The sequence below is a fragment of the Zonotrichia leucophrys genome, chromosome 2 (assembly GCF_028769735.1).
Source record: "Zonotrichia leucophrys gambelii isolate GWCS_2022_RI chromosome 2, RI_Zleu_2.0, whole genome shotgun sequence".
NCBI classification, from domain to species: Eukaryota; Metazoa; Chordata; class Aves; order Passeriformes; family Passerellidae; genus Zonotrichia; species Zonotrichia leucophrys.
In genome coordinates, this window is record NC_088171.1 from 6,174,545 (window position 1) to 6,198,288 (window position 23,744).

General features: G+C 41.2%; 1 protein-coding gene across 3 annotated transcripts in view; it reads left to right on the forward strand.

The window, feature by feature from the left end:
• LOC135443558 (sodium channel protein type 5 subunit alpha-like) overlaps window positions 1-23,744 on the forward strand; it is a 214,421-nt gene that overhangs the window by 150,834 nt on the left and 39,843 nt on the right. For all 3 annotated transcript variants that reach the window (XM_064703849.1, XM_064703850.1, XM_064703851.1), the window contains 3 exons: window positions 6,635-6,781; window positions 13,632-13,752; window positions 22,911-23,065. In XM_064703849.1, coding sequence (XP_064559919.1) covers window positions 6,635-6,781; window positions 13,632-13,752; window positions 22,911-23,065 — 423 coding nt within the window. The remainder of the gene's footprint in view (window positions 1-6,634; window positions 6,782-13,631; window positions 13,753-22,910; window positions 23,066-23,744) is intronic.

A 23,744-nucleotide genomic window follows, 5' to 3' on the forward strand; every position in this document is an offset into this window, starting at 1 on the left:
CACTGTTCCTCCCTGGGATAAAGAAAATGCTGACATTTAGTGTTTTGGACAAAAAGAGCAGCAGCCAGTTCCCCAACAGCTCCCGTGCCGTGTGAGGCAGAGTGTGTTGGAGGGGTAAAACTACTCCCATTAATTACACTCCAAAATAACACTTCAAATAATGATTATTTTGTTGCTGTTGCCTGTAATAATATAAAACTTTCTTAATGATCAAAATATTAACATCTTAATTGGGTGAAAGGTTCTGGGTTATTTCAGGCACTCGCACTGACTGCACTCCAAGGCAAATTTCCAAAATTTAAACTTCCATCAGAGAAGCCCATTAGTTCGAGTTTTTCATATTATACTGTGGAGAAATCCCAATTACTGAAAGAAACATAAAGTAGATTGTGATTAAACTTCAAAACGCAATTTAGCAGAAGGTATTAGCTTGAACTCTGAACAATGAACACTTATGAAATGCTTTCACTGCCTATTTAAGCCTATTGAATTGATAACAGTATAAATTAACTTTGGCAGTCCATCTTTTTGCCAAGTTCTTCCTCTCAGACAAGTTTTAAGAGTCGACCCTTGGAATAATGAATTTCTGTTTTATTATGGGCAGTGTGTTGCTCAGTGTGGTAAAGGATCTAGGGCCAGGAAGGCAGAAGCCATTAGAAAAAATGTGCCTTGCTTCTCTGCAGCCAGAGTTCAAAGGCTTAAAATATTCTGGATTAATCCAAGAAGGAACACTGCTGAACTGCTGCTTCTGAGGGATGACATTTTGCAAATCATCCAACACTCATACAGAGATCAGCAGTTAGTGGCTGTGATGAGGTCTGGCAATGTTTTAGTTCACCTTTATTCAAAATAGAAGAAAATACCAGGTCAGGTTGGTTCCAGGGAGGTTTTGCTGTTAACATGCTCTGCTGAGCTGCTGTAGTTTCTGGCCAGCCCTAGCCTTGCACATCCTGAATTGTAATGGCCAGATAATTTTATCCAGCTAAGTACTCACAGGTGCATTGTTTTTCTAGAGCAGGTGCTGGAGTTTTCTTACAAATACCTTGTGACTTTTTTGGGGAAAAAATGTGTTTCAAACAAGAGGATAAGGTCTGTGTTTTACTTACATAGGTTTAACTTCAGAATTCCATGCCCTTAACTCTGAGAGGTGACAGTACACACAAAAATCACCTGGCACCTACAGACATCCAGGTTGAGGGCATCATCTGCCCAGGGACTGGGCAGCCAACTCTGCTCTTTCTGAACTCAGAGACTATTGTGTTTAATCTGTTTTGCCCACGTGGCTCTTATGCATGTGTTAGTGTTTTGGATTTTTATAAAAGTGGTTCCTATAAACGCTGAGTCATCAAGAAAGTGAAAAAAATATGTATATGGATTCACAGAGCAAATGTGAGCAGCACCTTTAATTCTGATGTTTTACTACTCCCTTTGCACCATTTTGTTTCTGGCTTTTGCATAGATGAATGACAGGAGAAACGACAGGGAGGGATGGATAAATGCTGTAAAATTGGAACATAAATCAGTGTACTAAGCTATGGTGTCTGGCTGTTCCTGCTGAAGTGGAATGATGGACCAAGTGGCTAGGAGGGAGAGGGGGCATCACCTGTCTCTAATAATCAGGTTTAGACTTTCCTGGCTTTGTCCCCTCTATGAGAAATTTGCAGGTCTTAAATGATACATGTGTGTGTCAGCCTTAAGATAGGACTTGACACACTTTACACTGATATTGCAAATGTTGTAGTCTGCCAATAAAATGCTCTTAGAAATGAGCACAGTGTAGCACAAGTCCTTTTTTGTGTCTCAGCTATAATCCTTGTGCTGTGCTGTGGTTTTGCTCCAGGTTTTCCTGTGATAGCCCATTAAACTGAGTAGTGGCAACTCTGCATTACAGAAGCAAATCTTCAAAGCAGGTTAGAGAGATTCTTAAATGTGCACATTTAAAAGTGACAGCTGCTCTCCAGCCTTCTTTTTATTCCTAGCAGAATAAGTGATACAAATCTTCCCCTTCTCATATTATGGAAGTAAGGGAATTTTCCTGATATAATTGGTGATCTTTCTTCATGCAGAAAGATAAATGCACTGATTTTGTTGGTGCTACAAGGATTTACATTTATTTGTGAAAGAGAAGAGCCAGGATCATAAATGATCTGTTCTGGTAATAAGCACCAACGATTCGTTTCTGCAGTTTGTGGTTATTTATTTCTCTCCCATTTCAGCTCACATTTTTCAAGGCTTTTCAGAAAGACTGAATTCAGCATATCTGAGAGTTGTCAGCTCTGCAGACTGCAGTCTCCTGTTTACTTTACACACAGAACAAGTGCCACCAAGGCAGCAATGCAAGCTCACCGTCTTTCAGCAGCTCTGCAATCTGCTTGCTTCTCCACTTATGTGGAGGTAGTACACAAACAGTTCAGTTTTCACCATCATTTACTCGTTGGCTCCTTTGCAGAGGAAGGGTGCCAGTTACTAGATGCAAACTGTTGCTGAGAAAGGGTGCCAATTGCTACTAGGCACAGCAATTTTGTGAAATCCATAGTTGTCTGCAAGGAGAAACACAAACATCAACAACCACTTTGCAGAGTAAACAGCCCTCTTGTAAAATCCCTGTCATGCTGCTGAACAGGGTTTACTACACATGAAAAACTCTGCAGACTCCCCTTATGGTATCCAAAATTTGGGTGTGAGAAACTTTGCAGTTTAAAATGTGTTGTCATCTGTTAAAGGAGCTGGATTTCTTGAGGAGACTCAATGTCATAGTGTCACTCATTAATGAATGGCTAAAGAAGAGATTGTTCTGTTGTCAGAATCCTGCTGCTCCTCTGATGGGCAACATCCCATGGTAAATGTCCTGACCAGATCATTCCTGGAATGGGACTGCAGAACTCAGACACCCCTGAATTCCTATTAGTGTGTCAAAATTGGGCTTCCAAGAGGCAGATGGATGCATGAGCATGGTGGGGAGTGGATACAAGGCATCAAAACTTCCCATTGCACTGTGACTTGAATAAAAGGCAGTTTGCATTTGCACTGTCTCACCAGAGAAAGAGAAAACCTTTCCATAAAATAGAAAAATAATTAACTTCATCTATCCACATTATTTTTGCTCATTGGTTCTGTAGTAACAATGGCAAGGGAGGAGAGCTCCAGAGCCAATTCCCATTTCTTTCCTCCCCACCTGCTTGGGACAGGAAGCTTCCTGCTATCAAAGGATTTGCACATCTTTCTCACAACAGCCACAGCCAGAGAATCAGGGAACAAATGTCACAAGACAGGGTCATGATCTAGGGAGTGAGAGAAGCATCAGGAGAACCCATTTGAACCGATCACCTCCTGAAAGGCAAGTCCTGGGATCCTCTTTCTAAATCTGTTTGCAGTGAATGGAAAAAATTATATTTCCATGGGGAAGGAATAAAGTGAATCCATGCTGATGACAGGTATTTGCCTTGTTTTGCCAGCAGCAAGTCCTCTTTCCAGAGGAGTGGCATTTGCACTAATCCCCCTTTGAGCCTGGAACAATTAGCCGATCTGTGCTTTTCAGAGACACGACACAGTGTGGAGCCTTTGCATTTATTTGTGTCAGCAAACAGCTATGTGGGTCCGTGCACCAGCACTCTTGAGATGTCACCCAGATTATGCCCTGGTTCCAATCTGGTAGCTGTTTTCCTGGTGCTGCAATTTAGCTGCAGTGTGAGAGGGGACAGCACTGTCCATCCCTCTCCCTGTGCTAATCACTGGTATGGTGTTGGCACATCACCTCTTTTTAGGGCCCATGTCAGAGCAGAGGTGAGCAAACTTTTGGTTCATGCTGAGGTCAGTCCTGGGCTCCCCAGCCCTCCCTTTGCATGCACAAAGTTTTAGTACCATTCAATGTTTTTACTTTACAAATGAAGAAAGCGACTGAATTGATAAATATTAACATAATGTGTATTGCCTTGGCAACGTGGCACTTGATACAAAAATTAAACATAAATTATGTAAACCACCCACGGTGGGAAGCTGTACAGGAGATAGACCTGCTGCCGTTGCCATCAGAAGAACAAATCATCTGGAATAAGGACAAAAGCAAACAGCCTGAAGTTAAACAACATAAACCAAAGGCACCTTTCCCCAGACAGGTCTCTGCTGATTTTCAGGTGCTGTGTGCTGGAAGTGAAACTGTCACATCTCAAGAGAATTGTTCACCAGGGCTGTCACTGGTTGCTTGCAAAACCTCAGTGGATTCCCTAACACTCCTTTTGGGATTAGCCTGCACAACCAGATTCTTTGGAGCAGTCTATTTCTCTTACTCATTTCCTCCCAGCTTATAAATTTAGAGGACAAGACTGAAAACGCATGTTGATGAACCAAATTGTTATCTGAGCACATGTGCCTGATGCCCCCATTGAATATTTTGCCAGGATATATTAATCAGTTTTAATTAACATAACTCATTGGATACTTGGTGCAAGTGTGATTTCTGGGAAGAAGCCAGGACCACATTTCCTGGAGTTGAATCTCTATGAAAGTGTTGCTAAGTCCTGGTACCACACAGAAGGATTAGTAAATAGAGAATTGGTGTAAGTTTGGCATTTGACTCTAGATTAACACAATAATTTGCTTAACAATTAGAATATTCATCAGACCAGCTGAGTTACAGGGTCTGTCCTCTTACAGTGCACAGTTCTAGTGAATCTGAGTGCACAACCTTTCTGCATAAATGAACTTGAGACGTCACCTTAGATTGTGTTGCACTTTCAGCATGAAACAATTGTTTCTGTTGTTCCAGTGCTATAACCAATATCATGCCATTAAGATTACTTGGTACTAAGTTGTATGCACATTGCATTAAAAAAAAAAAAGACATTTTATGGCTGAGTGCCTTAGTTGTGTGTACTGTGCCTTCTACATTGGCTTCTCTCCTGAATATTAAACTATTTCCAAAGATAAAAACTGCTGAAAAGCCTTAAAAAGTGTTACCTTTTGTCAGAGACATACCTGTAACTCTGTGGTTATTACCCTATGAAGATCAGTGCTAATGTGTGACTAGAAATTGTGTGTAGTACCTTCCTATGCAGAGGGTATAGGTTTGGACATGCATAATTTGATTTATTAAAGTTGGAAGGTATTTTAGACCACATGCCCTCCTAAGCAGGAAACAAGTAATTTGATTTTAAATTAATTTCCCAGAAACATACAACGACATTTGAAAAGACTGCTACAAACCTGACAGTCCAAAAGTATTTATACAGAGAGCAATTCGCTTAACCAACTGCTTCCTTTGTGTCATTTCGTCTTTCAGATAGTTTCATTTGGAATAAAGTGTTTTTCTGCTCCGGGTACCTCTTGAGGGATTTCCTGCAGTGATGTGGCTTTAAAACTGAGGCAGGTAGTCTGGGACTCCCTGGGGAAGGGAAATTTGCTTAATACCTGAATAACACTGAATGTCAGTCAAGCCGAGGGAAAGGAAAAAAAAAGAAAAAGCTGGACAAGTGAAAGATAAATAGGCTTAAATAATTACTATTGAAATCTAGTTATGCTTGTAATTTCTTTCTCAGCATGGAAGTTCCTCTGTAAGCAATTCAGCACAGCCCTTTGAATCCTGCTAGAGTTTTATTAATATTTCAGTAGCTGTGTTGGTAATGGCACGAACCGTGGTAGTGCTGTGATGAGCTGTGGAGTTTTCAGTGAAATCCCTGCCTTAGGTGGATCAATAAAGCCACACAAACAGAGCACCTGGGCTTCCAGAGGGAGGGACCAACCCTGCAAACATCCTTTCCTGTGCCATTAGTCCTGGGAGAAGTTCTAGAGAGCTCAGCAGCAATAATCACCAACCCAGGAAGAAGCGGCTGGATTTAATGGCACCACGCATACCAGCGAGCACAAGGTCTAGTCAAATGTGTTTACTGAGAGAAAAAATTACTGCTGTGTTTCCAGAGTCCTTCCCCTTTCAGGGAAGTGCTTCAGAGTGCTCTCCTTTCAGCCTGTGGTTGAGCCCCCTGTGCTTCAGTGGGTGCAAAGTGGCCTTAAGTGTTTTGCTGAATAGGAGCCTCATACATTTGCGTGTTTACCTGCAGCTTTTCCATATCTATTTTCAGATATCTTTTATCTTTTCCAGTGAACTTTGCATTTTCTTCCCCTGCAATGTGTGTCTTTTCTTCTCTGGGTGTGGGGATTTTTCACCATGTTTCAAGCCGACTCATAGAACAATATTGGGTTTTGCCCTTGTGCCTTTCTCCAGTTTTTACATTGAGTGTCACCACCTGATTGTGAATTTTCAGAGTGCACTCCTTGGTTATTTGGTAGCCACCTCTCTCTGCACCTCAGGTCACTGGAGGAAGTTTGTATCTCAAAACCAGGCTCAAAATGGAGATGGCAAGGGAATTTCATCCCACTTCAGCAACAAAAGCTCAGAAAAAAAGTTGGTATATTTGTATGTCCATTTTCTACAGCCAGATACCTTGGCATATCCAAGTTGCCAAAGCTCAAAATTTGCACCATAGGCTTGTGTTATCTCATTTCTTGCCATTTTCTTTAAGATGTTGTCCCCTGACGAGAATACTCCAGGTTGTTTTCTCTTCTAGCTGGAGAGTTCTCCTTAAGAAATAAGCATGCTATCAAAGAGAAAGAAAATAAACCCATCTAGGATTATTTCCAGCAGGAAAAGCAGCTGCAGCTGAGGGGGCAGCGATGCCAAAGCCCAGGCGTCCGGAGTCAGAACTCTGAGATTTATGAAGAGTTAAGTGAGTTGCACGTGGATAAGCAGTTGAAGGCTGTGCCACCACCTCCAGTAGGGCAAAAAGAGGTAACACAAATGACTTTCCTACCTGAATACTGCATGAAATTCATTGCACCAGCTCTGTAGTGCATGCCACTGGTTTATGTGGGGCTTATGGGTTGTAAAAATACATGTTGGTCAAGGGGTAGGAAAGCAATAGTGTGTAATAGGTATTACAGTCTTAGTAAAGAAGAGAGATGATTTTGTCGTTATAAAAATAATTGGAAAGCTTGGAAAACATGCATTATAAATTAAGATGAAATTTTAAGAGGCTTTTGGGAAAAAAAAAACAAACCACAAAGTCATCTATAAAGTTACTGTCTCATTTTAGGAGAAAATATGTGTGTGATTTCCCACTGAAAACCAGCTCTAGGAATGGCATCTGCTGACTTGGCAGACCTGAATGTTGAGTTCACTGGAGGGCATCTGCTCTCTGTCACAGATTAACATTTCTTTTCCTGTTAACACACACCCAAGAAAGATGCCGCAATTTAAGTAGCTGATGTGAAGAGCAAGCCTTGGTATTATTTAGTTGATTTGGCCAAAGTGCATCTCATTAATTGCTTCTTGATGTGTACACACTGACATTTATTTTCAAGTTGTAGGATGATGTTGTCCTCATAACCATAAATATCAAAAATAATGTGTTTGTACTGTACACTGAGTGACTCCAGGCTGTGTAATTGCCCGTATTCTCCTTGCTTACTTGTTGGGTGTTCTTCCCCTTCAGATTTAGTATTTTATTGACATAACATTGCCTTTATTATTAGAGAGTGAAGGATTCCTCTTATTGAAATCAGGAAAGGGAGGTTTGGATTGTCCTGGGAGTTTGGAGAACTCCACAGCTGCTTGAGACTAGAATCAGGGATTGTTGTGTGGGATGAAAATTGATGAAAGGGAGGGGATGGCGCAGCACTCACACACATCACACCTTTCCCAGTTGTGCAGTAAAACTGCTGGCAAGTTTGTGCCCAGCAGGAGCAATCCCATGAAGAAATCTTGACAGGACAACAGGAAACAGACCCATCCCAGAGCCAGGGCTCCCCTTCTCCAAGCCTGCTGATTCCTGTTTTCATGTGGGTGGAATTTACTGAACTAAATGTAGACAATCTGCATCTGGACTTGCCATCTGAGGCCTCTGTTTAGACAATGTAGGCAGGTAAATGTGTCTCCAGCTGAAATCAGCATTTACATTAGGTCAGATCTCATAAAAGTGCCCATTTCTCTCCATTAACTATAAAGGGAGCACTTAGGTTGCACATTTAGGTGAGATAAATTCCACTCACAGGAACCAGAAATCCTCCAGCCGTGAAGCCTTTCTTTAAAGGGCAATACTTGCCAGAGTACATCTTGGCATATTCATATTCAGAGAGAAAACATCCTGAATTTAGAGGAAGGAGACTCAAATATTTGATATTCTGGTCTCAGAGAAAAAAAAAGTATGTATATTTAGCAAAGAAATACAAACAATGTAAAGAGGCATTATAACTAGGAGGAATTAGAAGACCACGTCAGGCATTTTTCTCTCAGGGGATTAGGTATCCTTCATGTTTAAATATCTTTTCAAGACAAATGTACCCTGTGATCCTAAACAGGGAGGCCAGAAAACTATGTCCTTTTTTAGTGCCACAACAAAATGTCATGATAAGTCAGGAACATTCTAGCTTCGATATATTCAGCAACATCGTGATAAAGAAATAATCCCCATTTCCTCCCTCAGCTTTCAAAGGGTCCTGAATGCCACCTCTCTATAGCAGAGTATAATTGACTCTATTTGCAGCTGCTTAGGGAGAGGTGGAGGAACATGGCAATAATCCAGGGATGAGTTGAAATCGAGCGGAAGTTCACGCGAGGCTACGAATGCCAACACAAAAGAGCAAAGCCCAAAGGATGCTATTTTGGAAGGTCTCGTGTGGACATCACATACCCACTGTCCCCCTGAGCAGAAGCAGTCTTGGTGCCAGCATGCCAGGACACGCTCGTCATGTTTTTTGATGAATGTCCCAAGAAGTTGCAAGTGGCCAAATAAAGCCAGCAACTGCAAGGGAGTGACAGATTTGGTATGGCCAAGAGGCACAGGGCTTCCAGTGATTGTCAGTAACAGGAAACGCTGGATGTGTTCCGAGTAAAACCCTGGTGGTATCAGTAAAGGGTCCATTAAATGATTAAAAATTCATTCTGTATCAATCATCAGAAAGGCACCGTAGAAGTAAAATCATTGGTGTCACGGGTGGAGAAGACTTGGGAGTACAGACTGGTTGCTTTCTCTGCCAAAAGCTGACCCATAAAATATTCACACAACTTTGTGGAATCTGGCTTTAAATGGATTTCTGGCTTTAAGCTTAGATTTCTTCATTTACCAAAAGGAATAATTCACTTACTAAAAAGAAATATTTCATGTCTGGGTATATTTCCTTTAATACCAGCCTTTTCTCACCATTTTTTTCCCTTTCAAAATGCCATTTCATTAGAGTCTTTTACCAGTTTTATCCATTAGTCTCTTTGTATGAATTAATATCACTTACTTTAATAGAGTGTTACTTGCTTCCTATTGTCTGGGGTTTACCCCCTGAAGTCATGCACCATTGTTCTTTAATTTCTTTTTTTTTTTTTTGTAAATTAATATCTCTGAGCCACTTATCTGACATTTTTTACGTCTTTCTTTGCAACTCCCTCAACTGTTCCTTTTCTGAGTTCTTTTGCCAAGGAGGAAGTGCAATGTTGAAATACAATTTCTACAGAACTCTAAAAGAAGAAATAATATCTCATTATCTAGATATGATGCTTTCATATGGTTTTCTACATCATTACATCCCACTGCAAAATCACATCTATTTCTTTTAATATTACTCCAGGTTTCCAAAATGTTCATTGAAATTTTCCTGTAACTTTCCCATTTATACTTTTCTAAATCATGTCCCATTTTGCTATATTCTCTTCACGTTTCCCTTCTCTTTTCCCTTCTGCTTCCTCGATTTCAATACTCTCTCCAATTTAATATTATCAGCTAACATGAGGATTATATCGGTCAGGACCTCTTCTGTATCTTTAGTGAAGATAATGCTGACCCTAATCCCTGCAGATTTCCTCCTCTGAAGAGAAAGTTTGTGCTATATTTGGGTCCTTAGAATGGCTTTTCTCCATACAGCAATGGGTGAACCCAAGCCAATTACAATTTATTTTAAAAGTAGGCTTTTCTGTAACAGACATCCAACTGTTTTCTTGAGGTTTATATATCATATGTCAATTTGATAGATTAAGGCTCTGATTTTCAGAGGTGAGGTAGAGAAGAAGGGAGGTAAGAGGGCTAAGCCTTGAGCAAACATCAACTTTCGATGAGATTTCAGCCTCTCACTGCTAAAGGCTTTTGGAAAAACACTTTCAGATCAATTTTCTGCTATTACAGGCACAAGCAGTGGGTGTGGAAGCCCAGTACAGGGACTTTAAAAAGTCACTCCATCAACAAACACTTAAAAACTGACTTCTGCAGCATGAATTTATGCACCAGGGGAAGATCTTCCAAAGAGGTCTCTGACAGATCCCTTGCCTCTGCCTGGGACACTTCCTCCACTCACCTATTCCAAGAAAGAAGGAGGAGGTTCTGTATTTGTCCTTTTTGCCTTCTTTTAAGCTCTTTTCACCCTGTTTGTGCAGAGTTCTCCTAGCACACAGGAGAACCACCTCACTGCCTTATGACTTTTCACTCAGAGTAAGCTCCCTCCTTTTCTGTCTTTATTTAATTTACTTTAATCACAGGCTGCAGCAAGTGTTTAGTGATATGTGATTCCCATGATTATTCCCTTTTCCTCCTCTCTCAGCTCAGTGTTGTGTTTACTTATTGCTGCTCTCCTGGGCCGTTTCCAGTTTTCCATGAGCATTCACTATTGATTGCTAATGATGTGTTAACTGGGTGTATTCGATCCCTTTATTCTCTGCAGTGTGCCTTGCCTGGATCTGCTGGTTTGTATTTGTGTATATACAGGCTTTCTGGCTATTTCTCAACTTACATTTATATTAATTCTAATAGGCTCTCCTCCTTTTTGTTATTGATCCCCTTGTTGGATGATTTTTAGTGTTTATTTTCTAAGACAACTGAATTTTGATTATCTACATTTCTCTCATCAATTGCTCTTGTGTCCCTGACTCTTCCCTGAGTTCATGAAAACCTTCTTAATCCCTTTAACCTTTCTGGCAAAGAGTAAACTTTGCTTCCTTCCCAGAATCATCCCTAATCTTTTCCTTCTCTCTCATATGTCTGGTTCCTTTTTCTAGTCCCTGCTCAGACCCTCAAACCTTAATTTATTTTTTCTGAATCCATGTTCATTGCCTCTTCTTCTTTTTGAAGGCTTTTCAGAAGAAAACCTGTCTGTTTGCCTTGCATGTTCCCCACCTCCCTTTGACACTGATGGATTCTAATATTTCCTGGAAACTCCTCCTGATAAATAACTAAATAGTCTATGATAATTTCATTGTATTTTGTTCCGTGAATTTCCTAACCTGTCTCTGCTAAATCCAGCTCTCTAGTTGAAAATGTTATCAAGCTGACATTGCTCTCACAGTTTTCTTTGATTTCTGGCTATTGGTAAGAATTATACCCAACAAAGCTTCTCTTCTCATTGGAACCCCTATTTTCTACATCCTACAGCTGCATATGATTTAGGACTATTTCAGTGATCTCTGTTTTGACATCCTCATAACAGAACACATAATGACTAAATGCATTCCCTAATGAACAGCATCATAAAGTTCTGACTGTGCTAGAACTTGCTATGACATTTTTTCCCACCATCATCCACTGTTGTGAGTCCGTAGGAAATGGGCTCCATACGACAGCTGCATTCTGAATATGGCTTTTCAGAAGCTTTATCCGTATCTTGGACCTGTTCTGTTCTTTCTGTTCCCTCTTTTTAAAAGGTCTCTTCTCAATTGTTTGCAGATCTTTTGCGTGCAGCATTAAAAACTCTAGCCAAGACTGTGACCTTCTGGATGCTGCAGCTAATTGCAAACAAGTAGCTTCCACCCCCGCTTGCAAGCGCTGCTGGAATGTTCAGTCTTGCCCATTTTACCCCAGGTTCAGCATTTCTCTGAATTCAGCCATAAATTTTGCATTGACTGTGTATGCTGGAAAACAGAGGACCCATTTTCACATTAATAATAAATATATAAAGCTGTGCCTAGTCTCTAACTCCATCACCATCATGCTTATGAAAATAATACTTTATCTGTACGTGCCATCTCTCATATAACTATCTCACAGGCTGTTTAAAAGCGTGGGTAAGTATTATTGCCCTCATTTTTTAAAATGAAGGCAATAGTATCGCAAGATAAAGCACAAAAACTTTTAAGTGGGAACTCAGAGAACAGAGCAAACCAGTTCCCACATGACACACCTCTCCTGCTTGGAGCTATTTGTCATTGCCATGACCCATAGAAGGTGCCAGCTTTGGTATTGCCCACTTACACCAGATAATGATCTAATACATCCAGAAACAAACTGTGAGCAGGACTGGGCAAATATCAGGTCTTTCACTTTAGTGGCCAAGCTATTTAGCTTGTAAAATTTAAAGGTAAATCAAGTCAAATTTTATTTTGGATTAACACAAAATAGAAATCCTTTATTTTAGCTAGCAAAATAAAATAGGGGGAAGACATTTCCTCTTTTCTTCTAAAAAAAGTGTCTTGATTCTGTTTAAGGAAAGCTTAACCTGAAATGAAATTTTTTATTTCATATTTGGGTGACTTACTCAATCTTGTATCATATGTCTTTTAATCATGAGTTCAGCTTTCAAAACAGATTTTGAAAATAATATATTACCCAGAATTTTTTTTACCCACATCTGCTTGAGAGTTCCTGCTCTAAATAAATGAGACAATCAATGCTTCAGGGAGTGGGAATATTCCTGCCCCATTTTGCAGAGGAGGATCTGAGAAACGCTGAATTTAAACAATGCACCTAAGATGATGGTGTCAAATATTTCAGGCAAGTGGTAGAGCCCTTGAGACACTTCCAAAAGCCATGTGCCCCTCCTCCTGCATCACCTGGAGATCAGAATGGTGACAGAAAGGCAAGGGGCCGTGTCATGTCCTGAAAACAAGTCAGGCTCAGGATGAGACAGGAGGAAGAGCCCTCTCAACATATTTGTACTTTAGCTTCCTGTGGCTGGGTGCTGGAGGAGAGGCTGTCGGCAGGAGCAGAGCATGGTCCTGAGTGAGCAGGTGCAGGTTTCACCCACCAGCTGTGGGTGAGGAACCCCAGGAATGAGGCCCAAAAGACAGGAACCCTAGGCAGGTCATCCAGTTCATCCTTCAGCATTTCAGGAGATACATCCCACTTGTGGTACCCCCCACCCAAAGGCAGGAGCCTTCAGCCATCTCAAACAGATGGAGTCCATCATTCCTGTCCCACTTGTGGTACCCCCCATCCAAAGGTAGGAGCCTTCAGGATGTCAAGCAGATGAAGTCCATCATTCCAAGGTTCCACCTACCATAAACCAGAGCAACCTGGTCTACTGGAAGGTGTCCCTGCCCATGGCAGGGGGGCTGGAACTGGATGATCTTGAAGGTCCCTTCCAACCCAAACCATTCTAAGATGCTGTGATTAATATTCAGTGGCTGTACACTCTCTTTCTGTGGTTTGCTTCTCTGTTGTTTCAAAAAGTAAGTTCTGTGTGTTAAGTTCTGGCTGTTGATGGGTCAGTCCCTGGTCTCAGGGTAGGCAGAGCTGTCACCAAGGGGTGGCACCTTGGGGAGTGCATGGCAATGTCTCTGTTGTGGTGGCTTCAGCTGGGGTGCTGGTTAGTGGAATGACAACTCAGCTATTTCCTTCAGGGCAACTGATCAATCTGTTTTCCACATCTTTGCTCTTGTTGACAACAAGCTTGATGAAATCAGTCTTTCTGAAGGCAGCACAGTGGATTTGACAAATCCTGCAGAACTGCTGGAGCAGATCCCCGAGTTTGCTGAGGAGCTGATGGAGCCTGAGGATTGCTTCCCTGAAGGTAAGAGCCTGCATGTTTCACTGCAATGCTGGGGCAAGAAACCTTCTTTTCCCTTACTGAACATCTCCCAACCTTCTCACTATGTTGCTCTGGTTGCTTGCAGTAGTATTTCACTGGATGCACTTCATTTTTCAGACAATATAATGCTCCAAACACACACTCAAAATCCTTTGTTACCATTAGTCTTTGGATTTCCAGGGTGAGATAAGCCAAAAGCATGCTTTAAAATGCTCTGCAGCTTCTAGTCCTAGGCTTTTAAAATCCTAATTTGTGACATAAAGAATTGTTTGTTTCTTTCTTTACTTGTATTTCTAAATGCTGATTTTTGTCATTTGGCCAGTGAAGATTTTTGCCTTCCAATATGTGTGCATGATCAAATTTGGTAAAGAACTGACCAGATCAGAATGTTTCCATTGCTTTAATGTATCCAGGCAGTTCTTAGATCCTGTCTGGAGGGTTCATGAGTCTCAGGGACTCCCTTCCATTTATTTTAAAGGGTGTCAAGATTAGCACATTCAGTAAGTTCCATCTAGTCAGAGAACTGCTATGCAAAGGGCATTTAACGTAATTATCTTAGATAACAACAGACCACATTTACATATCTCTTTCAATACTGAAATTCACCATCATTTTATTAATATTATAACACCAGTCTCCTCCAAAACACAGATGTAAAACCCAGCTACATCAGAAGATCTATTTTAAAATAGATATATAAAGTTAATAGCATCATAAGTTATTTCTTCTCATAGTGAGTTCTATTCCAAATATTATCTTAGTCAAATTTTTTGTTTTTCTATAAATCTGGGTTGGGAAAAACAGGGTTAGCTGAATGTAAGAATAGTCCCTTGAAAATTCAAGCATTATTATAAACAAAAACAGAGCAGCTCAGATGGGAACAGACAGAGATGATTTGCTGGGTACATGAATGCCCCTGAAGTCAGCAAAAATGTGCATCTCTATATCTGTGAGAAAGATGATTGAATGAGGTAAGGGAGCCCTGCAGGGCTTACAAATGTCCCTTGGATCTAAACATTTTTTTGGCAGCTCTGCTTAAAAGCAGTAGCCAAAAATTAATGCAGCTGACGGAAGAGAGCATGGTGTAACTATTCAGGCCCATGCAATAACATTTCGAAATTAGATCTGGTGTTTTCATTCTTTCACAATATATTTCTTAATGGGGCTAGTGAACAGCTATCTCTGTTGTGCCCTGCAAAGTGATTATGTTATAGATGCTTAAACAAGCCAGTGCTGTGAGATCAGTGCTGTTCAGATGCCAGTTTACAAATTCTGAAACTGTTTTGGCCGCAACCACCATCCAGTTTTTTAAAAGAAACAAGGCAGACACCACAAAACACTCTGTAATTTGATTTCTCTTAAAATAACTAGACCTTCCTGAACTCCATGGTGCAGGACCACAATGGAACCAGTTTGTCAGAACTTCCTCAGTGCTGTCTGTGGGATGCAGGGTAGCAAGCAGGGCTCTTCTAGATGGGTCACTGGAAGTATTTAAACAGATTTGAAGCCTACTGATCAACCTGGCAGCAGAGAAATGCAGAAATGAAGGCAGTGTTGGGTTACTCCCACCCAGGTTCTGGCTCCTGCACCCTTCCTCCTGAGCACCCCTTCTCCAGCAATTTTGTTTTTGCTCCTAATCTCTCTTAGTTCCTCACCAGTGCCTGTGCAAGTCAAGGTGTTTTTCTCTTGTCCCAGGATGCAGCCAGCTGAGCCTTGAACTCTAAATGGGAATTGAAGGAGAGCCTACTCTCCTGTCCAGGGACACCTGCAGGTGCAGGGGACATCCTTCTCAAGACATCTACTCTCCTTTCCTGTGCAGCACAGATTATCCATGCACATTTTTCAGACTTTACTCTTTTGGCTAAATGTGATCACATTGCTCATGGATTTGGCAAAAATGCACGAACACAGTGGGATTATTTGCTCATAAAATTTCCAGTGAAATTGCATAAACTGAAAGTCCAAATGATTCTTACAGCAATGACATTAACATTAGGTTTAATTTATGCAGAGAAACAAAGTGTTTTCCTGTAATCAACTGCTATTAAATATTTCCAATATTTTTGCCCAAACTTACTATTGCAATTAAACCTCATGCAGCTGTCACTTCAGTCTAGTTAAAAACCAAGTAAGCCAAGTAACAGCAGTCTAATTAGTTGAGATGACAAGACTTTAAACTACAAAAATGAAAATATTGAAGGGCATGCACTGGGCATGTTTATCTAGTGCTGCCTTTACTCACTTTTTATAAAGAGATACAGCAATATTTGGTACATTTGGGAGTATGAAAGTTAATATTTGTGAAAGAAGGAGATTATGTGAAAAAGGAGAGGGAGAGGGGAAGGGTTAATTTCTTAACTTCTTTAGCTATCTAAATTCAAACTATGACATTTCTCAACGTATCCAGCATAGGTTACGTCCTGAACAAATATGTTCCAGATTCAGGCCCCTTTTTTTCAGATAACAAAGGCAACAAAGATAATGCATGTTCTTGAAATAGTTGCTGAAAGTTTGCTGAGGTCATAGTTTTCCGGGAGTTGGGTGACCCAGATAAGCCATAGGTCGTTTTTCTTGGGGAGACTTGTTAAGGTGTTATCATCTCAAAATAGCTTTGATTAGGGTCAACAGGGAACATTCTTGGGTCAGGAAATGTGAAGGCAAGGTAGGGTCACAGCCCTGGCAGCGAGCAAGTATTGCTGGGAAGAACCTGACAGAAATGGAGAGACCATTTCTGGTTGATGGGAAAAGAACACTTGTCCAATGCCAGCTATTTGGGTACTTTTTCCTCCAGATGCCTTGCAACACTCCAGTCCCGTTACCTCCATCGGTATGTGTTCTCTGCAGCAAAATTTACTCCCTCTTTGGACATTATCTTCTGTGTCTCACAGAAGGTCATCCAAAGAGAGCCCTCGGCCCACGGTGCTCTCCTCTCTCCCAGACCCTAATAGGAGAAAGATTCCACCAAGTCCTTTAGGCGTAATTCCCCGCTGGCAGAGGTTTCAGGGGAATATCTCCAGAGGGTCATGAGGGAATGAGCAGCCTCGCTCAACGCGGGGTTGGTCGCAGCTCGTGACACCAAGGACGCCCAGAACCTTTCCATGGTCACATCTTTCCATGTGACCACGGGGTAGGAACCACTCTCGCTCCTAAAACACCCAAATGTCAGCTGGAAAATGCTGCGTGCCCAAATGAAGTTGGTCTGATTAGTGGTGGGATCTGCGTCCTGCCCTTTCCAACTGCGGATAGCGGCTGTTTAGAAGCAAAAAAAGGAAGAGAAGAAAAATATAGACCATTAAACGGAATAATTCAGAACAGTTACAGGGGCTGCCACTAGATGAGTTTTAAAGGTTGAGTAAAACCAAGCCAAACTCAACAAAATGTGCTCATTGGCACCCTAAGAAAAAATCATGGAACAAACCCAAGTTTTAAAGTATCGCTTCCCTCTGGCTGTCATACCTGAGGTACTCTGTGTTTTTCCACCAGGAACAGCGTGCTGGCATTGTGTTAAACCCAAGTTTTAAAGTATCGCTTCCCTCTGGCTGTCATACCTGAGGTACTCTGTGTTTTTCCACCAGGAACAGCATGCTGGCATTGTGTTGTACACAATTCTCAGGCATCATGAGACTCTTACAGCTCTGTAACGCATTCAGAATGAAGTTAATACAGGTTGGACAGGTCCTCTAGATTTAAAACTCACCCACCCCCTCACTCAGAGCACGGATGACATCAGCGGTAGGCCAGGCTGTCCACTGCCTTTGCTCCAAGGCATCACACTCCTTGATGATGTGTTTTGAGGACAGTAGCAGAAGATAAACAAGAAATGAACCTTTGTAAAGCCCTTGGAAGGGTAGTAACACCAAGCTGTGTTTTTGTCAGATGCCCTCTTGGCAGCTCCCAGTTGTAGCACAGAAGTAAAATCTCAGCTCTCCTGATGTGTCTCAGGTACCCAAATGCTGGAGACAGTATTTGTTATTCTTTATTTCACACTATAAAATCCAGCTGTGCAGCCACAGAATCATGGAATGCTTCAGGTTGCAAGGGACCTTAAAGGTCATCCCATTCCAACCCCCCTGAGTGAGTTAGTAGTGGGTCCAGAAGGTGAGGAAAGGGTTAAATAAGAAGAGTCTGCTGAGATCATGTTCCCTCCAGCATGGGGAGACAGTTGGGGGTACAGTTGGGTTTGATATCTTATTTGTGCATACCCAGGTAGTCAGACTGGTCATTAGAAACCCAGCTTGGCAGATATATATACATAAATATATATAAAACCTATGTTATGAATATCTGCCTGCTTGAGTTCATGCTTAGGAAGCTGTGTTTTGTGTCAAACCAAGCAATGCTGTAACCAGCATTCAAAGCTAAGAAAAATACTGTTTTGTTCTAAAAATGAATGTCCCCATAATTGAGAACCCTTGTGTAAAGGTATTCGCAAAATTGCTGTGGTTTGAACACAAGGTACCACATTTGCTGGACAACAGAATTGGAAAAATGAATTGGTGTTCCTGGTTTATTGAGAGAACCAGCAGCCCAATCCATCCAAGGCAAAAATAATAATTTCATGAAAATTTAAGTATCTATATTGGTGTGAACAAGCAGTGGATTTGTAAGTTCTTTGCCCATAAGCCTAAAATCAATCAGTGGGCTTGGCTGTCAGGCATTGAGGAGGAAGGTTTTGCAGTATAACTCTCACATTTACAAAGAGATTTTTTTTTTCCCCAATGCAGCAAGGTAATGCAATCAAATCTAAGAGCTCCATGATTAGAGTGCACCAGACTAGGAAATGTGAATATGGAACAAAAGGGATATTTACACAGAATGCATTGCATATTAAATTAATTCTCCTTTTTTTTTTAAGATATATTTTAATCTTCAGTTTGTGCTATAGGACACCTTAATGACTGAAGGGACTATTTCCCTTGTTATGAAATGTGACTGAAAAGTAAATAATGTCATGGTGTATTAATGCATTTGGAAAGGCTTCTTGGTAAATAGGCCTCTGTTTTATGAAAAATGGTATGAAATATCAGAATGTCAATTAAAAACAGTCATTGTTCTTGGACAACTTGGCCACATATGCAGCTCAGAACAGCTTCACAGATTTACCAGTAAATAATTCAACCCTTTGGGAGGACTTCTTCCACTGTTCTGTGTTCTGATGAGCAGTAATCTACCAACCAAAAGACCATGGTGGAAATGAGTCAGTTTGCTCTCAAAAACAATGCACCTCAACATGAATTACAGTGGCAAACCAAGCCCTGGCAACATCACAAGGTGGTCAGAGTCTTCTGCACAGCCAGTTCCCTCCCAGCACCGATTTCAGTGGGATAGCACAAATCTGTTGGACCAGGCAAGATGAGTAACTGTCATAAGAAATGCCAGGGGTTTTATTCCTGCCCTGACACATGTTGTGATAAAAGGTGTTAATGAATGTTCTCCTTCATGTGGATAAAATGCACCAAAGCTGGGTTTTACTGACCACCTGCTTTATTATAGGAACAGCTGGAGTTAGGATGGCTCAGCCCCTCTCCAGGTCATGCCTTAGATGCATCAAAATTATTTTGATATTTTAATTTCACAGAAATGGGGAGAAAATAAACCAACAAAGCATCGGACTACAGACCAAGGTCAAGTAAACTTTTTCTGTTTGCTTAAGTGAAGTTTCTAACTCAACAGTAAGCTTAGGTCAGGATGACCAGAGCAGTAGGTTACCAGCATTAGAAAGAGTCCAGAAGGCGTGAAAGAACAGTCAGAAAGGAAAATCGCAAAATTTAAATAGAAACAGGTTTCTACTAATTCATTAAAAGACCTGTTTGGGGTCAGGGTTTTTTTTCTTCTTTCCTTTTTCTCTTTGTGAGTAGTTAAAAGCAGCATTTCATCTGAATTGCAGACAGCACAATTATTCACCGAAATACTGCTTGACATTAGCAATTGTAGCAGAATCTGGTCTAAACATTTCTGAATTGGACCCAATCAAAAGCATGGGATTTAATAGCACTGTGATTTTAGGCTGACTCATCTGATAAGCTATTTTGGATTTTTCAAGGTATTACTGTCAGTAACTAGGACTCTTTTTTCAGATTGAAATTGCATGAAAGCAATCAAAGAGCATTAAAAAAAAAAAAAATTAGTGGTGCTACCTGGCTTTCTGTCTTTAAAAAGACCTCTTTATAGTTGTAGACTATCAGATGGAAGCCAGCTGAATCAGTAATAACCTGGTTTAACTGTGTTGTAAGTATTTCCCATCACAAATGAATGGACTTTGGAAGCCACAGTGCCCTGCTCATTAGTGTCTAATATGAAGGTGATCCCTAATTTTAGCTGAGCCTGGGCTCAGGTAATCATGTGGGCTCCCTGTGTAGTGGAACTCCTCCAGGGAATGATTCATCCAATTTTCTTACAGTGAGGAAAACCACTTCCTGGGAGATTCTAACCTTTTCCAATAGTATTTACAGAGCATTTATACTCTGTAGGAGCATGGCAGAGCATGTCATGCCTGTTACTGGCTGGGCCTAAGAGATAAAAAAGCCAAGTAACCATCTAGATAGAAATTATGGGAAAAGAGCGAAGTGTTTCTGTATAAATGTTTTAAGTAAGAGAATAAGCTGGTTTTTTTTTTCCAAATTTAAATTAGTTTTGGGAAGGAGATAGATGCAAGGACAGATGCAAGCAGTGGCTACTTCCATTACAAGGGGGATTTCTGTTTGACACAAAAATCCACACTTGAGTCAACAACCTGCTCGTTAAGCTGTTCATTTGATAAGTGAGGGATTTCAGCCCAAGCCTTTGATCTTCCTGATTCAAAGCTGATGTGACAATGAGGTGGGCAATCTCCCTGAATTATAAACCCAGAGAGTGAGCCAGACACCTGAAAGTGGTGATGACCATGGGGGCTGTGGGGTGAGAAGCAGTGCAAGAGTTTTGTGGCATCACAGCTGATGTGCAGGAGATGGTGCCCTCGGTCATGTTGTGCTGGTGGGATTCTCCTGGTGGGCCTCTCTCAGCAGAGAATCTGCTTTGTGAAGTCTCTTCTGTGTACTTACTTCCTAAAATACACCCAAACCCACATGCACTGCCAGCTGTGAGCATTGTACTGGTTTTAACAAAAAAGTAGTGACTAATATGATGTCCTTTTATCGCTTGCCTTGATTCTTTAGTGTTTGGGATTGAAGCGCTTAGAAGGATAATTCTTGCCTTTGCTGAAGTGGTACCTGACCTACAAAGGGACAGAGAGCTGCTTCTTACATTTCCATCTTTTCCAAGTATTACGCCTTTCTAAAAAAGTTTGAAAATTTTAGTGTATTCCAACTGGGCCCAGAATTTCTCTGAGTTCCAGAATACAGTGGTAAACTGGGAGATGCTGTGGGTCTGTGTGATGCAAGCATTTAGAGAACAAGTACTTATGTGCTATGATTACCTTTACATAAATAATGTAATTATTTAATAATAATTAATGGTTTATTGTCCTTATAATAAGATTAACCATTATAACCTTGTAATGGTTTGCCGTCCTTTTAGTCCCACACCAAAACCTCGCACAGCCAAGAACCCACACTTAACCAAAATCTCAGAAATGTGAGGGGAAATGTTCTGGGAGTAGTTCCTCTATGAAGGATCCTACAGCTCTGCTGCTGCATAGGAGGGATCTGGGACAATAAAAACTTACAGAAAATGTCAGGAGCACCAGAGCAGACTTAGCAGCTCTGTTCCTCCTGGCAGAGCCCTGTGCCAGCACAGCCCTATTTCCAGCTGCTTGGGAATCCCAAAATCCCAGGAGCTGCACTTGATCTCCTCCCATATCACAGCAGCTCAGGTGCCTCAGCTGGGCCACCTTGAATTAACAGCATCTGCTCACTCTGCAACCTTGGCACTCACCCTCTTTCCTCCCCAAGCTGCCTCCCCTAAATATTATTCCTACTCACAAAAACTGCATTGCATCACTGTGGTAGGACATCCATCCTCCCTTGTAACTTCTCACCACTGGCTGTGAGTTTCAAGACATGTTGGTGACTTTGGCCACATTCCAGCTATAGAAGCAGTTGGCCTGTGGCTTTTTTTCTCATGATCAGGCTAATAAACCTGCATAGTTAAGTCTCTTCTATACAACACATGGAATAAATGTAAGTTAAGAAGCTTGCTTTTTGAAAATAAAATAGCTTTTAGGGTCATTCTCATCAGCAAATGTGACATTTGAGTCAGATTATCTGATGTAAGACTGACTGGCCAGGACAATTCCTGGCTCCCAGGGTCCATTTTAAGTTCTTTCCCAGCACAAGGAAATGCACATTGGTGTTTTTGAAGTGGGAGAGATGGATCTGTCCGTTACCAATGACAGTATCTTTTTGCTACAACAAATGAGTGTTGCTAAGGAAACTAAAAATGGCCATGGTCTTGCCTATCAGGAATCCTTATGTGGGCCCCATTACCAGCACAGCACTTAACTATCACACACTATTTGTCACTGAGGTCAGAAAGTGCATCACTGGGGATCCTGCTATGGAGCACATATCTAAATTTCTGTGACATCAAAGGGGATTTAACTGCCTCAGTATAATTCCAAGATTGTTCTAATGCCTTATTTAAGCTAATGAGAGTCCAAGAGATCAAAATCTGCTCCTGCTTTTGCTGCCTGATTCTCTTCAGCACATTGGTCCCATCTGCACTGTAGCACCTCCTCTCATCATCTCTCTTTCATCAGATTGCCACTTTTAATCAGTAATTCCAGTGGTATTGTACTAGCAAGAAAATAACCTTCTTCCATTCAAAAGGATGTGGAAGCTAATAACCTCCCAGAGTTATTAGTCCTGATCAGAAGTGCTGCCTGAGCTCAGTTAACACTTTTTGAATGACCTAGGGCACTGGTGACTCATGGCCAATATATTCTATATCACAAAAATCATTGGGAGAACTCCCTGGGATGCATTTTAAGTGATTTTGAATGTTTTTTAATAGAGGAGTGAGAGAGGGGAATGGAAGGCAGAGCAGAGAGGTTTTGTTAGGAAGGAAAGATACTGTACAGCAGTCTATTGCTAAAAGAAATTTTCCTTAGCAGCTTCTTATTTATTTTACTTTCCTTAGAAGCTTTAAGAACTAAATGGGTGCTTTTTTTAACAATTCCTTTGGTTTTGTTTTATTTCTTACAGTCTGTGTGAGATTCTTCCCATGCTGTTCAGTGGACATCACAAAATTTCCAGGCAAAATTTGGTGGAGGCTGCGAAAGACCTGCTACAGAATTGTGGAGCACAACTGGTTTGAAACATTCATCATCTTCATGATCCTGCTGAGCAGTGGAGCCCTGGTAAATATGACAGCATTTTCTAACTGGTTATAAGTGGACATGGGTCTCCAGTGTTGTCCAGTTTAGCTGTCTCTAAGATTTTATGAACCCTTAGTGGTCATTTCTCAAAGCAAAGCATTTAGTCTGGAGCTAAAACAGGTTGTCAGCTTTTCTGATTTCACCTGCCATCACCATATGGTGGGGAATTTTCTTCCGCTGTGACATAAAATTCTGATTTGCACATGTTTTGAAAAGAAAATCCTTGAGGAAGTCTGTGTGAGGAAGTTTGCCAGCACTGCTGCTTCAACATCCCATAGCTGCTTCTCCATGAGAGTTCCCATCTGGAGGCTTGCATTTTGCTCCAGGGGTGGCTTTGTTTTTTCCTTTTCCTCTCTCTTTTTTTTATTTTTTTAAGCACATTCTGTAACCAGCAAATTAAAATTATAAAAGACACAGAGGGCAGTGAATCAGTGCTACCAACGGAGTTAGTGGGTGCCTGTATTCCTGTTTTGAATGCACATTAGGTTAACACCCAGTACCTTCCCTGCACAGGCCCTGTTTTTCCCAGGTGGATGTGTCTATGGACACTGGTTTGTAATTACCCAGGACTCTGATAGGGAATCCTCTCCTCCTGAGATCCCACTGCATTCTGGAATTATCCTCTGTGCATTTTCAGCCCTGTGCTCTTCACAGGGATGTA